Source organism: Macaca fascicularis, chromosome 2 (assembly GCF_037993035.2).
Source record: "Macaca fascicularis isolate 582-1 chromosome 2, T2T-MFA8v1.1".
NCBI lineage: Eukaryota > Metazoa > Chordata > Mammalia > Primates > Cercopithecidae > Macaca > Macaca fascicularis.
In genome coordinates this window covers 175,351,344-175,367,272 of record NC_088376.1, presented here as the reverse complement: position 1 = coordinate 175,367,272, position 15,929 = coordinate 175,351,344, and the positions used below count along the sequence as shown (strand labels likewise).

General features: G+C 37.1%; 1 protein-coding gene across 20 annotated transcripts in view; it reads left to right on the top strand.

Annotated features, from left to right (window-relative positions):
* The window catches only part of BBX (BBX high mobility group box domain containing), a 271,264-nt gene that overhangs the window by 189,757 nt on the left and 65,578 nt on the right, over nucleotides 1–15,929 (top strand). For all 20 annotated transcript variants that reach the window (XM_074033524.1, XM_074033529.1, XM_074033521.1 and 17 more), the window contains 2 exons: nucleotides 694–889; nucleotides 4,851–4,918. In XM_074033524.1, coding sequence (XP_073889625.1) covers nucleotides 694–889; nucleotides 4,851–4,918 — 264 coding nt within the window. The remainder of the gene's footprint in view (nucleotides 1–693; nucleotides 890–4,850; nucleotides 4,919–15,929) is intronic.

Here is a 15,929-nt window from a genome sequence, read left to right as displayed (position 1 = left end):
GAAACCTCCAAGTAAGACAAAGTTTGTGATGGATTATTGCAACATCACATATCAGCGCTCTTAGAGCTTGTTTATATATTCAGTTATGTATGCTCATTGCAGACCCCTGGCATGGTGGCAAGTGTGGTTACACTTTGTAAGTGGAGGAATTGAGGCTGAGAAAGGTTTAATAACTTGCTTAATGTCCACAGCTAGCTAAAGAAATGGTCGATGCACTATGCACCACTGCTTCCAACAACCCTCGGCACTGGTGGTATTATTCTCAGTTTATGGAATCTAAGGTTGAGGCACAGAGAAGCTACCTTCTCTTCCTTGGTTACTGTAGCCCTAAGTGGAAGTTTGAGGGTTTGAACCTGCTTCTGTCTCCAGAGCCCTAGGCTCATTCCATTATAAACAACTCCCTCTCCCCACCAAGGTCAGAAAGCTTTTTGGATACTACTTTTTAAAGTTGAGGATTAAAGAACACAAAGTATACAGCTTCTGAATGCTTATCCCATAAATGGATTAGATAACTCTATGTCTTATCTCTAGAACCCTATGCTGAGATTGTCATTCTTCTACAAGGAGAGCCACAGAAGTCACTGAAATTGTTTTTCTCACTTGGTATCTAAATAAGGGAATGGTGTGACAGCCCTTAGAACTTTTTCAGTCTATTTGTTAATTAAAATCTACTATCTATCCTTTTCTTTGTAGTATAAAGATGCATTTATGAAAGCAAATCCTGGCTACAAATGGTGTCCTACCACAAACAAGCCTGTGAAATCCCCAACACCCACTGTCAATCCACGAAAGAAACTTTGGGCCTTCCCATCTGACTCTTCAAGAGACTTGCCAAGCCCCAAGAAAGCAAAGACTGAAGAAATGCCTCAGCTTAACTTTGGAATGGCTGGTGAGTTGAGACACTATTTCCACCTGTTCTTTAAGGACAGGGCAGTACATTTCGGCAGCATTTTAAACAATACAGGGGGCAGGGGGACAAAATGTATGACCAATATTAAGCAGTGGCAAAGATATAGCGTATTTTCAAGCATTGGATCATGATATATATGTAGAATACATGTCATTTTAAAAAGGATATATAGCCTCAGTGGTAGTGTCATTATAAATATATGTGAATTCCTGACATTGACAGTATGGAAAAGTAGACAGCAACATGGAGATTGTTAGAAGCCTTGGAAATTTTATGTTCACAGAACGGCTTACACACACATACACACCAGTAAGCCATCCCAATATGCACCTTAGTTATCATGCTACTTAAAAAGCCACAATCATGTAGATCATCTGGGTATTGGAAACATTGAGGGCACGAATATGAACAAGTACATCACAAATCTGAGATGGACCTGACAGCTGTGTCTTAGAATTCCCATCCTATCTGTCTCCTCTTGTGTCCATTCATATATGGGTCAGACAAATTTAAAATTCCAGATGGTGCCATTTGTTATGGGACCTTTAGTGCTCTTTGGGTGGTAAGGTATGCTAAATCATGTATTACCATGAAATAAAGTTCTTATATTCACCCTGCAAATGGCTCTGTCTTCCCTAGCTATTGCAATACAGTAATCAAAAGAGGAGTTTGCCAGATGAAATTAGCAGATTGAGCAGGGGAAAGGCAGTGATGCTGCGATTGAGCTATAGGTTTCCTATTTCAGTATTAGAAGCAAATTTTCTTCCAAATCAGAGTATTGAGCTATTTGCATATGGAAAGGTTGTGGAAAGAGGTTGAGTGATATTGTGATAACACATTTTTTTAATAACCAATAAATTTAACAAAACTTTATAGTTCACTGTGTGATTCGTAGTATATAAAGTGTGTGGCAGTATTCTATATAATCTACAAAAAATATTATTTTAATCAGTCATGTGTGGTGGCATGTGCCTATAGTCCTGGCTACTTGGGAGGCTGAGATGGGAGGATCACTTGAGTCCAGGAGTTCGAGGCTGCAGTGAGCTGTGACCTTACAACTGCACTCCATCCTGGGTGACAGAGCAAGACCCTGCCTCTAAAAAATGAAGTCTAACATAATGGCAGTATTCTAGGGGGGTGGTGGGGAAGGATTCAGGTGATTGCTATGTGGGTGTCTGTAGTGTCATTCTAAATAAACTCCCAAAATGATGCTTCTACATATCCCAGAAGAATCAGACATAGATATCTGTCCTTGCTTTAGCTGTCACTTTGTACAATTTTATCTTCAAAGCACTTGTTATTAGATAGTCTTGGTGAGCTTTCTGGACTTCCCAGGTTATATCAGTTGGAGTACTTTCTAAAATATCGTATTATCAGAACCCAGAAAGAGTATATAGATGACTGGCTTCCAGCTGAATTTCTTTGGTCATCATGTAACATCCATTGCTTTTTCTCCCAATTCTCAATCTAGATCAGGGTATGTAGTTTGTTGGTGGTGTTGGCTTTTTTTTTTTTTTTTTTTTTGCATACATCTGCTCTTCACAAACCATATAACAATTTTGGATGAACTGCAGAAAGCTATGAAAGATATCTTTTTTGTAGCACGGTTTCTGATACTTTATTAATCTGCCTTTTACCTGCAAATTGAAAGTCGAACCCAGACTTCAAACAGGATCTTTACAGATCAGTATTTAAGATATGTGTTCTCAAAAGAAAGTACAGGAAAGAAGGATAACACCTTCCTTGCATTTATCTCATTATATAATGGCTTGGGTTATATGTTGCAAATCCATGTTCAGAACTCTTGATAGGCTTGCATATAGCGGATAACATTGATCTGGTATTTCCAGGTATGTTCCTTTTCAACAAGATGAAAGTGAACTGATTTGTCTTTAATTAAAACCTGGTGCTTAGGCATCTGAATCTAAGAGACAATAGAGGACTTCTAAATGCCAGATTGTTTTCCTCAATCTGGAATCTCTTTTGTTTTGTTTGCCCAGTAGTCCTTGTCACATGACATTTTGCAATTCTCAATAACCCCATATTACCAAATGTATGATTTCCAAGAAGAGAAAGCTGTGTATATTGTAATTTAGTGCAAGCCCTTTCATTGAATTGCACTAAAGAAAGCATCCTATGTATGTGAATATGTTTTTGATAGTTCTAAATAACATTGTGTAAGTATGAATTAATATAAAGGATGTTGGTAATTTCTTGGCCTATGTTTCAGTATCTGTATAGCAAACTTATTGCAAAGTCACATTGGTATATAAATTATCACATAATCATGTTCCTATTTTACTTTGTAATTTGAACTAACACATTTTTATCTTTAGAAAGCTATCATCCAATCCTCCTGATCTCTAGGATGACAGCTGCAAAAGTATTTCTCTTTTAAAGAACCAAACTAAACTTTTATTTTCTAGCAAATTCATTTCCCCCTCTTAATTTTTAAGTAGATTTAAGTATCTATTTCTGCAGCCGCAGTAGTTCTTAAACTTAACATTTAAAGTTGGAGTCTTAAAACAACGCCAAAGAGCCTTGTTTCATCAAACCAGCTACTGTTTGTCTGCGTATTCTCTGTGTGTGTCTTCCTATGTGGCTGCCTTCCAATGCTGAGCTATTTTTTGACCCCCTGATCTTTTGGTAACATAGTTTTTCCTCTAATAACCTCTTCCCCCAACCCCTACCCATTTTTTTTACTACCTCAGAAGTTTTTTTGCAATTTTTTTTAAAACTATTTATAACATGTAGTCACAGTTGTTTTATGAGTTCCTAAGACAGGTTGTATACAAAGATGTACTTAAGGACCTCTCTTCAACCCAATAAAGAAAAGAAACAACGAAATTTCTTTGTGCAACATTATGACTGATCCTCATTTTCAATTGTAGATTCCTAAAATTAAATATACATTGATTAAGGGCCTTATATGGACGAGGAGAGACACCGAGTTAGGCATTTTGACATATGTTCTTTCATTACACTTCTGAATTTTAATTCAGGACAGACTTACAGGACACAGGTGCCTTTTATTTGATAACTTCTTTGTTTTTATTTATTTTCTATTTGTTCATTTAATTTTTTAGAGACAGGGTCCCACTCTGTCACCCAGGCCTGGAGTGCAGTGGTGCGATCTTAGCTCACTGTAGCCTCAAACTCCTGGCATTAAGAGATCCTCCTGCCTTGGCCTCCCAAAGTGCTGGGATTATAGGCATGAGCCATTATTCCCAAGTCTGCTTTCTTTGTTTAGATACAGCCTGGGTTATAGATCTACCACTTTGCTGTTTTTATTTTCTTTGTTTATATTGATTCTTGAAATAGTGAAAACAAAGACCTTTGATAACATAAAAAGCATTAATTTTATACCTTGAAGGCATTTTGGGCATGTGTTTGACTACCCCTAAGATTTAAAATGTCAAAAACACATCAGTTAATGTAAATTTATTTTTAAAACTTTAAAGAAAGGTTATTTGAATAAAACCTACCAGATTTTACAGGCCTGATTGGAAAACTTCTCTCTGTTTTCTAGTTATCTTATAGCCTATTATTTTAAAATTAGTCCTGATTTCACATGGCAGAATTAATAATTTGAGAATAACACTCTTTTGTTTAAAAAATCTTATCTTAACTCCCCAAGCAGTAGGGAAAGAAACATTACATTAGGAGATAAATTAATGTTACAAACAGCAATGGTATTGAAGAAAGTGCTGTTGGAATGGTGAGACAAGAGTGGTATTCAAGAGGCTCACAAAGTATGAGCACTAGACACATATATGCCAGGTTATTGTTGCATAAAGAGTTTTTAAAAGTTTTTTTATAAAAAGTTATATGTGGTTGTGCTGGATTTCTAATTGCTAGTCTTTATGAGTATTCTTTTTGACTCTGTGGATTGTATGTACTTTTTGCTTATAAGTTGATGATTTGTTTTTGACTTATTTAGATCCTACTCAAATGGGAGGCCTGAGTATGCTGCTGTTAGCTGGAGAACATGCTCTTGGCACACCAGAGGTAAGCCAGTCCTTTTCCATCTCCACTCTGCTCATGTTGCGGGTTGGGAACACAGTTACAGTCTGTTTACGTTGTTCATTCTACATTTTCACTGTTTATAGCTCATGAACAAACTTTATAATCTTTCTCTTTAAGATCTTTCTGTGTATTTTGTGTGTTGAGTGTAAAATAAGTGGTGTAAATAAGGCCATGAGGATATAAACACAAGTCAGGTGTTGAGGTTTTCTGAACCTACATGTAAGGTTGTAGTAATGCAATATATAGATCACTGGTGTTTGCCATGACTGTATCATGGTTATGTCAGTTGGGTGCTATAATTCATTTATTCGAAACATTCTCTGCTTTGGTGATGTTCACATGCTAGTGGGAAGATGATAGCTAAAAATATGCAACTGTCAGTCGCTCTGGTACCTGAATAATTCCAAACAGCTGTTTTGAAAATTAGGAAACATGGCATTTCAGGATTGTTTTATTCTTCTTTCCCTTCCCCACTTGAGACAGGGTCTCACTCTGTTGCCCAGGCTGGAGTGCAGTGGCATGATCACGACCTCCCAGGCTCAGGTGATTCTCTCACCTCAGCCTTTGGATGATTTGGACTACAGGCATGTACCCCGAAGCCCAGCTAATTTTTGTATTTTGTGGAGAGACAGGGTTTTGCCATGTTGCTCAGGCTGGTCTCGAACTTTAGGGCTCAAGCGTCTTAGCCTCCCACGGTTGTGGGATCACAAATATGAGCCACCGTGCTTAGCCTGTTGTAATCTTTAAAACAGAAAAAGGACCTAGGCTTTCATGAACTTGGTTTCATCATCTAGTTATTGGACTGTTTTGGCTAAACATTTTTAGGTATGATTTTGATGGGCAGATAGTGGCAGTTAACCATGCACAGTCTGCATTTGTAGAATTCCCCTATTTTGCAGAGACATTTAACAGAGGCCAACTGAATTGCCCTACAGGTCGTGTTATTTTACCACACTCAGGTTTTTGAGATGGAAATTTTTCAATCCCCAACCAGAATTGTTGTTTAGGGCCAAATAACAATGACTCAATTTTATTTTGGGTCATATTTTTTACTTTTTTTTTTTAGTTGTGATTGTGTCATACTTATTATACTTAAAGGCTATTAAATAGTGGTTTTTGTAGAAATGTAATTAGATAATAACCTACTTACATTATAAAAGGTTTTTGTTTTTTATAGTTTACATGTGGGATCCACAATTGTTGACTATATATTCAATCTAACAGAATTATTTTGATTCTGTTCACTTCAGTGCAGCAAGAAATGTACAAATGTGTACAAAAATACACTGGTAGTTATTTACTTTCTGCTAATCTTCAGCTGGAAAAGCATACATGTCACTTTGTGCCTTTGCATACTCATTATTCATCATGTTTGTAGTTTCTAACATAATAGCATTGTCAGGCATCGTTTCACTTTCTAACACATTGCTGCTACCTCTTAACAAATCAAACTGTCATTTAGGTGTAGAGTATCCCAAGCATGTTCCAAAGGTGAATGTTGGAGTAATAATATGCACTTGACCTTTCAACACGTCTGACTCAATATGATTTCCAAGCATGCATTGAATTGTGAAAGCCAGCATCATCTTTCTTAACTATTAGAATTATCGTAGTGTTTCATTCCCAACATCTATTTAGTGTTCTTTTTAAACTTCAAGTACAAATCTAAACAAATCAACATCCGTAGAACTCATGGATGCTAGTCAAAGAAAAGCATGGTTTCTTTTTCCCCTTTTTGCTTAAAGTTTGCCTTTTGGGCTCTTTTCAATGAGATGTTCTCCTACTCCTTCTTAAGAAGGCAGAGTTTTGACACATGCAACTCAACACAGTGGTGGACCTTTTTATCTCTGAAGTAGAAATGTTTTGAGAATTCTCAAGCTAAAGAATCAAAGAAAGCTAAACGATTGAAAGAAGGGAACCATAATGGGAGAAGAGAATCTATGCTAAGGAAGAAGGTGGTAGCAGTTAGGTCTTTAAGAACCACTTCAGCCGGGCGCGGTGGCTCAAGCCTGTAATCCCAGCACTTTGGGAGGCCGAGACGGGCGGATCATGAGGTCAGGAGATCGAGACCATCCTGGGTAACACAGTGAAACCCCGTCTCTACTAAAAATACAAAAACTTAGCCGGGCGAGGTGGCAGGCGCCTGTAGTCCCAGCTACTCGGGAGGCTGAGGCAGGAGAATGGCGTGAACCCGGGAGGCGGAGCTTGCAGTGAGCTGAGATCCGGCCACTGCACTCCAGCCTGGGTGACAGAGCAAGACTCCGTCTCAAAAAAAAAAAAAAAAAAAAAAAAAGAACCACTTCAAAGAACACAACTCTTTCTTCATATTCAGTATTTCCCATCTCAGAGATATTTAGGTCATTATTGAAAATAATCTTGAGATATTTAAACAGTGAAAGTTGTATAAAATAATGCTGTCTCTAAATATAGGTAGTTTGAGAATTTACTTTACAGCTCTCAGTAGACTGCATTAGCACCCGAATTTCTATGTGAAGTCTTATTCCAGATATGTAGACATGATCATAGAACTTTAAGGGCTTATATACATAGGCAGATGAACATGAGACAAATGTAATAAATATGTACTTATGTTTCCCTAAGAAGACTAGCAGGATAATGAGATAAGAGAAATACAGAAATTTCATATTTCTGACATTTAGAAAAATTACTGTGAAGCCTGTTGGTACTGTGAGGTAAGACCAAAGTGACATTTTACAAAAATTCTGCCACCAAAAAATGGTCTAATCATAATCGCTTTTAAAAATGCCATGACAGAACCCTTATTCTCAAATATTATTCTTAAACAGAGAAGGTTTTCTTTTGTTCATTGACCTGAGACCTAACCATATAGAAAAACTCCTCAAAAGACTATTTTTTAAATATGAAAATCTTAACATAAGGAATAGATTTCTTTAAAAAAAAAAAAGCATCTCTAGAAGGTAGAGAGGCTTACTGTAACTGAAATAATAAAGTCCCAGATTAAAAGCCTATACCGCTTCCTAGATCTGCCTGAAATGCACTTAGAGTTTTAGAGAGAAATTATAATTTCTTGAGATATCAACGGGCAAATAACAACAAACAAAATGTTGTGTATTCTCTTTCTTTCTGTCTCCTGATCAATTCTTAATCTACCATAATAGATTTTTTGCATTATTATTTCAACATTTTTTATGTGCCGCTGTTACTAAGCCTAGCGTGATTCTATAGTCTCGTTGTGGTAACTGGGTCTGTGATGAAGCAAATGGATGCATTTTGATAGTTTGTTTTGTTTCTTTTACTTTCACATAATCGGCCTTTTTTTTTTATACCCAGAGTACATTGAAATACATAAATTATTTGGGATAAATTATTTAAAACAATGTTGGTTGTTATAGAATTTATTGATTGAGGAAGCAAAATCGATACACTGAGCAAGAAAGACATAAAGGAGTGACTCGTGGCTCAAAATAGCAGACTAAGCATGTCACTACCGAGACCCTTTAAAATAGAAGCATAGAAGTCTCATTAGTAAATAACCCCATAATAATGAAGGAAATGGAAAGGAGTGTGTCCAGTGAATATGAGATTACAACAAATTATTTAAATCAGAAATCAAATGTAGTTGTTTAATCCGTAAAATGTAAGTGCCAGACAAAAATAGGCTGACAGGGAGCTGCAGCAGAGATGAGAGCCTGTCTATTCAATAGAGTGCCCAGAAGTTTAAATGAATGTCTCCTTTTTTTTTTTTTTTTTGTTTAACTTTAAAGAAACAAATAAAAATGCAGAACAAATAAAAGTAATCATGTTCACATCAAACTCAGAGAAGAACTAATGAGAAGGCAGAGAATTAAGCCCTTGTGTTTCATACCAGAGAATTATCTAAAGATGAAAATACAATAAATTGTCAGTACTTGATCTAGAATTTCTAGAAGTAATCTCCAGGTCTAGAAATCTGTTATATTTGTTAGTTACTTTAATAAAAATGGAAAGCTAAATTTTAAATTTTAAAAAACAAGGCAAGGAGTGATATAATTCAGATTGTGGAAGGGGCAGTTATTCACCATATCATGTATACAACAGTTTGGATTAATCTCAGAAAGGATGGCATCCAGTATCAGACCTAAGTGAGCAACATAAATTCATCTTGGCTAGAACAGAAGGGGAGGGTGGTTGGAGAAAAGTAGAATATAAGTTAGGCAGATTAATTATAGCTGATGAAAAGCTTCGAAGGTATCAATATCTATGTAGTTGAATGACTATTTGAAGCCAAACTTTCAAATATATGAGAAGTACCTTAGACTTTGGGTTTGTGCTTTTAGAATGCCTGTTTTGTTGGAGCCAACAGATAATGACAGTAAAGTAGTGATCAAGCCACTTTTTTCTTTGCCTTCCATCCCGTGAAGTGGAGCTAATAATAATATCTGCTTGCCTTCAAATCTCAAGGCTACAGTGAAGATTAATTAAATAAAACCTGTAAGGCACTTTTAACTCTCCTGCAAATAATTCTTACAGGTATATAATATTATTACCATTAGTTAAGTTATTCTAGGCATTTCATATTCAACTTGCAAGTTTAAATTATATCAGACATTTCTCCCACAGGCTGTAATATGCTTTACCAGCATACATTCACACACACACACACACACACAAACACAGAGAGAGAGAGAGTTCCTTGTCTATTGAAAACTTAGCAGAAATTACAGTTGTAATTTACTGTCTTTATCACCAGGTGCTCAAGAAGGAGACAGTTTTTTAATATCTGGGAGAAATCAGTATAGGAAGTCCAAAGTCAGCAGAGTAGCTGAGTTAGTGTCAGGTTAGTGGAGAAGATGCTAATAGATGATGGCATACCTCCATAAAAGGACTGTAAAGGTCATGTTCTCTGAGAATTGAACAGTGCCAAACTGTGTGCCATCTTTTCTTACATTTAATTACATGACAAGTGTTTATTGAATGCCTTCTATGTATAAGGCACGTCAGGGAACAAACCAGACAGCACGAAGCTGATACTGTCTTAAGGTTCAAGTTTTTAGATATAGCAAATTCTTCACATGATACTTCTAGCTTAAAAGGAAATCACATTGATTTTCATTTGTTCACCATGATCTGCCCATTTTAAAATGTTTAAAGCTTATATATCAAAATTTCTTAAAATCCAAAAATACAGGTTAAATATTGCTTATTCAAAACTCTTGGGACCAGAAGTACTTTAGAGTTACAGTTTTTGGAGGGTTTTTTTGGGGGAATATTTGTATGATCCTCACCTTTTGGGCATCCCAAATCCAAAAAACATGAAATCTGAAATGCTGTAGTGAGCATTTCCTTTAGCATTATGTTAGCACTCAGAAGGTTTCAGATTTTTTTGAGCATTTCAGATTTTTGGATTAGGGGATACTGAACCTGTAGTAAATATATTTTGCCTTGTAAGTTTGTAATATCAATCTGTCACCTCCTCTAGGAAGTCCTTCATGATTATGATTGCTTGAGCCAATTCAATTCCCTCCTTATTCTAATCTCTCATATCCCATATTGTTAGTTTCATACCTTATAACACTGATTATATTTAGTTTTAGAGTTTATTATAAACTGTATAATGTCTTATATTTAAAAAAATTTCATATTGTATTATATGTAAGTATTGTCACTGGAAGACTAAGAAAGTTGGGATCAAAAACAATGACAAGATTTAAACTGCAGTAGGTCTACCCACTTGCCTGGAGAATAGTTGTTATTATATCACAACTAACATGTATTGAACATTTTTTCCAAGGCTCAATTCTTAAATGTATTACATAAGAGTAACTTAATCCTTGTAACAACTCTGTGAGTTAAGTCTTATTTACCTTATAAGTAAATATTTACCATTAGGTGAGGAAACAGGCAGAGAAGGGTAAAGTAACAGCCCATGATGGTGAAGCTACAAAGTGGCAGAACTGGGATTCCAACCCGGGAGAACTAGCTTCAGTCTTCTTGCAGCACACAGGGGCCTTGATGATTCCGCCTCTGCCCGTCCAGCCTTAGCTCTGGGCACTTCTCCTGCGTGCTGACCTGTGCTGCACCCTTACTGAAGCTCATCGCTGCCAGAGCAGGGGCATTTTGTGAGTGCTTTCTGGGGCCAGGCACTGTGTTCACAGTTGACATTGAGTAACTCATTCTCTCAAGAACCCTATGAGGCTGGTTTATTATTTTCCCCATTTTATAAATGAGGAAACTAGGTCAGAGAGGTGAAATAACTTCTCAAAGGTCATAGAATGAGAAATTCATAATACTAGATTTAAAGCCACATCGTTTTTCATTAAATGATGAGATAGGCAAAATCTGAGACAGAGAAAAGTTGATTTTTACCAATATTTGTTGAATAAAGGAATGATTATGTCCACATCTTAAATGCTGAGTTTTTAACAATTTTAAACAAATACAGATTTAAATAAAATGGAAACTTTTCACTTTCTTTATTCTAATTTCTGACGTCAATGAAATGAGGTAATTTATGTTTCTGCTTGTTGGTGTGTTTGAATTAATTAGATATGTGCCTCCTTTAGGCTACTGTATTGGACTATTCCAGAATACTTTAATCTATTGAATTCCAAACTCCTTGCCCCAATGTCCTACCTGAACCTCATCAAAACTTTTATTCCCTTCCCAAAGTTTTATAGCTTACTTTATTTAAATTCTACCCTGAAAAGGAAATGAGCTCTCTGAGCTTTCTCTTTTCTTGGGTGGCTCCCCCTTTATGTCACTCTTCACTGCCCATTTTGGCTGGACCTGCCCATCCAGCCAAAGAGCCCAGCCTCTACCATCTGTCCACAGTGGGGCTCAAGCCCAGATAATTGGGTCCTTCTACCCAGCTTGATTTACAATCACATTTCCTCCATGAGTCCCTAGGCTGCATTGATGACACTGAGTATCCTCCTTGGGCTCTCAGAGATGAAGGCAAAGGTAGTGTGGAAGGTGGGCAGAAAGAGAGCTGGGCTCAAAAGAGAAGGGTGGAGAGCAGGAAGATAAAGGAGGCATCCTTCACAAGAGAGGTGTGGTTATTGTCAATTAGGTGGTTGTTGGAGAGCACAGTGATGTACACTGTTGCATGTTATTCTCACAGTTTCCTGTGAAGAAGGCAAGTAGGCAGAGTGGCATTGTATCTACTCTATCAAATGAGGAAACTGAGGCAGGTGATCTGAGTTATCTCAATTGCTACTGCAGTTCTTTTTACAACTGGCCTGGAGTCTGTTCTGGACTTTCATACTAGTGCTCAGCCACACAGATTATAGTGTTAGGAGAACTTGACTCATGGGGTAAAATCCATACTCCAGCAGCCCCAGTGCCCTGAGGAAAACCAAGGATGTGTTCTTCCAGTTAGCAAGATGACTCGACATGTGTTCTGCTTGTGGGAGTGCTCAGCTCTGTGCTGCTGTTCGGTTATGCCCGCCATGGTGGCCAGGGACTCTTCTCAGATGTAGTGCACCACTCGCGTCAGGTAGCCGAGTGCAGTGCGCTGGTAACCAGCTTCTCCTTTAACTCTCAGATGGAATCGTCCACCCCAAAACCATCTCTTCTCATAACAGACACCCACCGCCTCCATCCAGACCTCCTTCCATCTCTCAAATTTCCTTTTTAACTTACCTTGGAAACACAGGCATTGTATTTCTGACCCCTTTCCCTCAGCTCTGACTTCTTGCCAGACAGTTACTGAAGCCTGGCAGTTACCATCTTTGATTCAGTTGGGGTCTCACATCTCAGCTGGCTTATTTCCTTAATCTTCCAGTTAGCCTCCTGCCTCCAGTCACCCCCAGCCAGCATCACCCTGCACTCCACTGACAGAATTACCTGACTACATCTCTCTGACTGAAAACCTCAGCTGGCTCCTCATTGCCTCCAGTCCAATTTTCAAACTTCTTCGTGTAGAATTCAGATTCTCCCACTATACTCCGATGCATGTATTTTTCAGCCACACTGAGAAAGTCACTTTCTCAAACACACAGGGTTCTTGCCTTCATACTTTTCCACCTCCTGTTACCGCATCGTTTCTACACTTGTGAGAGAACTCCTGGTTTTCCTAAGGCATGTCTTAGACGTTACCTATCTTCCTTCCAGCTGTTCCCACGCAGAATGAAGGCTGCTTCTCCATCCTCCTGTAGACCTTGTCATATTCCACCATTATGCACTTACATTTTTGTATATGACGTTGCTGTCCCCTGCACATGAGTTGCAAGCAACTAAGGGTTAGTTAGGCACATTTCCTTTGGTCATCATTTTATTCCCTAACACCTACTAGATACAAGTAGAATATAAGCTTCTTGAAAGTAGCAGTCTTTGTGGCTGGCATGTCATAGGTATCTATTAAGTATTTGTTGAATGAGTGAGTTATCAATAAATGTTTGAATTAGCAAGGGTAGGAATGTATGGCTCAGATACTACCAGTGCGATACCCCTTTTGTAGACCATGTGTTCATGCCAGCAGCGCATGGTTGTGGTCTTGTGTCTTGCAAAGTAAGGACAGGCTCATGATAACAACCTAGCTTTCCAAACTACTCACAGTGCATGTAACTCACTTGATCTTGTTTTGTATCAGGAGGCCAGTTCACACTTTTATGTATTCAATTTCACTATATGAATTGCTCCTGTGAAAAAAATACTACATTATTGAAATTCTTAATTATACTAATCACTCCCCTTCCATGGTTATTGAGAATTATAGCTAAATCAAGGAGAGAATTGAATTTGGGTAAATCAAATGAGTATGTACTTAACAAAAATCCCTTTAGCTATTTTCGTTTTGGGGCGTATAGCAACACCTAGTGGCTTTACCGATTATTTCAGAGATTATTTCTAGAAACAGCTTCTTGGGTTTTTTTCTCCCTTATTTAACCACTACTTATTTAATATTTTTTCTTTACTCTTAATTAATGAACAAATGTCTTTGGCCATTTATTTTGTATTTAGAAAGTAAACTGGCTCTAGCATAGGAATAGATATTACAAAATTGATTTTTATCCATAAAAAGTGTGCCCCACCTAATAAAAATAAATGAAGTACTTTAAATGCAGACATCAAGATGATATAGCCCAATATTTTAAACATTTCACAACCTCTGGAACCTTCTAAATAATGACATTACTCAAATGGGAGCCTTTTGTGGGAAGTATTCTCTCCCTTTTATATAGATAGAATTTCTTATTTCTTTATCAGATGCATGTGTAGAACAGTGTATGCACAGATATATACATTTTATGGGATGCCTTGCTTATCAGGTACTCAATAATGAATTCTTCATGTTTATATTTGCCATGTCATTGAACTGTTTTTATGTTTTGAGATTTTAGATCCCCAGAAGAAATATGTCTAACCTGTGTCACACGGATTTCTGCCTTCTTAATAAGTGATGTGTTTTACAGTTTTTCTTACCATGACAACTTAGAATTATGGTTGCAAATAATTATTGCATTGAGCTGATGCCTTCTAGAGAACTTTGGGGGCTATTTCCCTATTCAGTTTGTTTTAGACAGATTCCAGTGCTTTATGAAACATTTGTATCTGTTCTTTACAGCTTTTCTGTCTTCTCCTTTTCTTAGCCTGCTGCTGGCATTGTTTCTTTCTTTCCCAGCCCGCTTCTTTTTTCTTTTCTTTGTCTGCCCTCTTGGCCCCTTCTGATACGTTGTCTCTATTCTTTTGTGGACTAGAGGGTCAGCTAACCAAGTCGGCTAACTACATAGCTTAGTACTAACCCAATTCTCCTGGCTCCTAATTTTGTGCTGTTTCCACTATACTACACTGAAGATGTATGCAAAATCTGTAATGCTTTAAAGTAAGAGTAACTAGGTTTTGAGAGAGGACGTGGTCCACTAGAGTAAAATCCACAGCATTAGTGATTCTATTACTGTTATTTTAGCCATTGGATAGCATTTGTTGTACTCCTGGCCTGGTCACTATGTATGTGAGATTCTTCCTGTTCACATACATAGGGAGAGAATTAAGTTAATCAACAGATACTCATTGTGCATCCCCTCTTTGTCAGGAGCATGATAAGCACAAACATGTGTAGACTTATTTGATTGCATGCTAAAATTGACAAACCATGTGCAGGATTATAGATGCCTTCATAATTATGTGTTCAAATAGGAAGTTTTATATGAGACCATCCATCCTAAAGATTTGCAAAAGGTATTAATGAACTTTTCAACTTTCTGAATTGATGTGTTGTTGTGGCCAAATAATCTATAAATGACAGTTAAAAGAAAGTTGAATTTTCTTCATGCTGTTAATATGAACTCTAAGCCATAGGGCAATTTACCTCCTCCTAAGTGGTCACTATTTCTTGTGCATTGTGGGATCTGAAATAAGCATATATGTTATATAGACTTTATGCAGTGTAGCTACTCTAAATAATAATACATTTAATTCCAAATATCTTCTATAGATTTCTGTCTTATGCACACCTATTTTATTAAAGCTTTATGCAGACATTTTATAATTTTCAAAAAGTCCTAAGCTTGAATGTAAATAAAGTTTTGATTATTTACCAAATAATCTAGGAGTCAAACACATAGATTTTTTGATAAAGCAGAGAAGTTGATTTTCTAAAAATACTTCTAAATTATAAAGATATATTTTATTCAGGTGTTCTTCCAATAAAGGAGTTCCCAGTTTTTTGTGGATATAAATTTCAGGATTTGTTGGCCTTCTTTTTAGTTCATTTTGTGTCTCCTTGGTGGGACATTTGGCACAGCATATCAAATAGTCAGTGACAATAAGAGGGTCAGGCTTTGCAGCCAGACCACAGGTGGCAAATTAATTAAAGCTTCTGCACCTTCACTAATGTGTTTCTCTCTGGGAGAAGGTGACCATTACTCTTTAAAATCCAAAGGTGACAATTAAAATTTCAAATGTTTGCTCCTGCCCCGTGGCCTGTGACATTGTTAGAGAAACACATCCTCAGTGTCTTAAGAGGGTCAGTGAGAAACTGTTTTTAGGAGCATGATCTGGGTGACTAGTGGCTCTTTCCATAGGATTTACC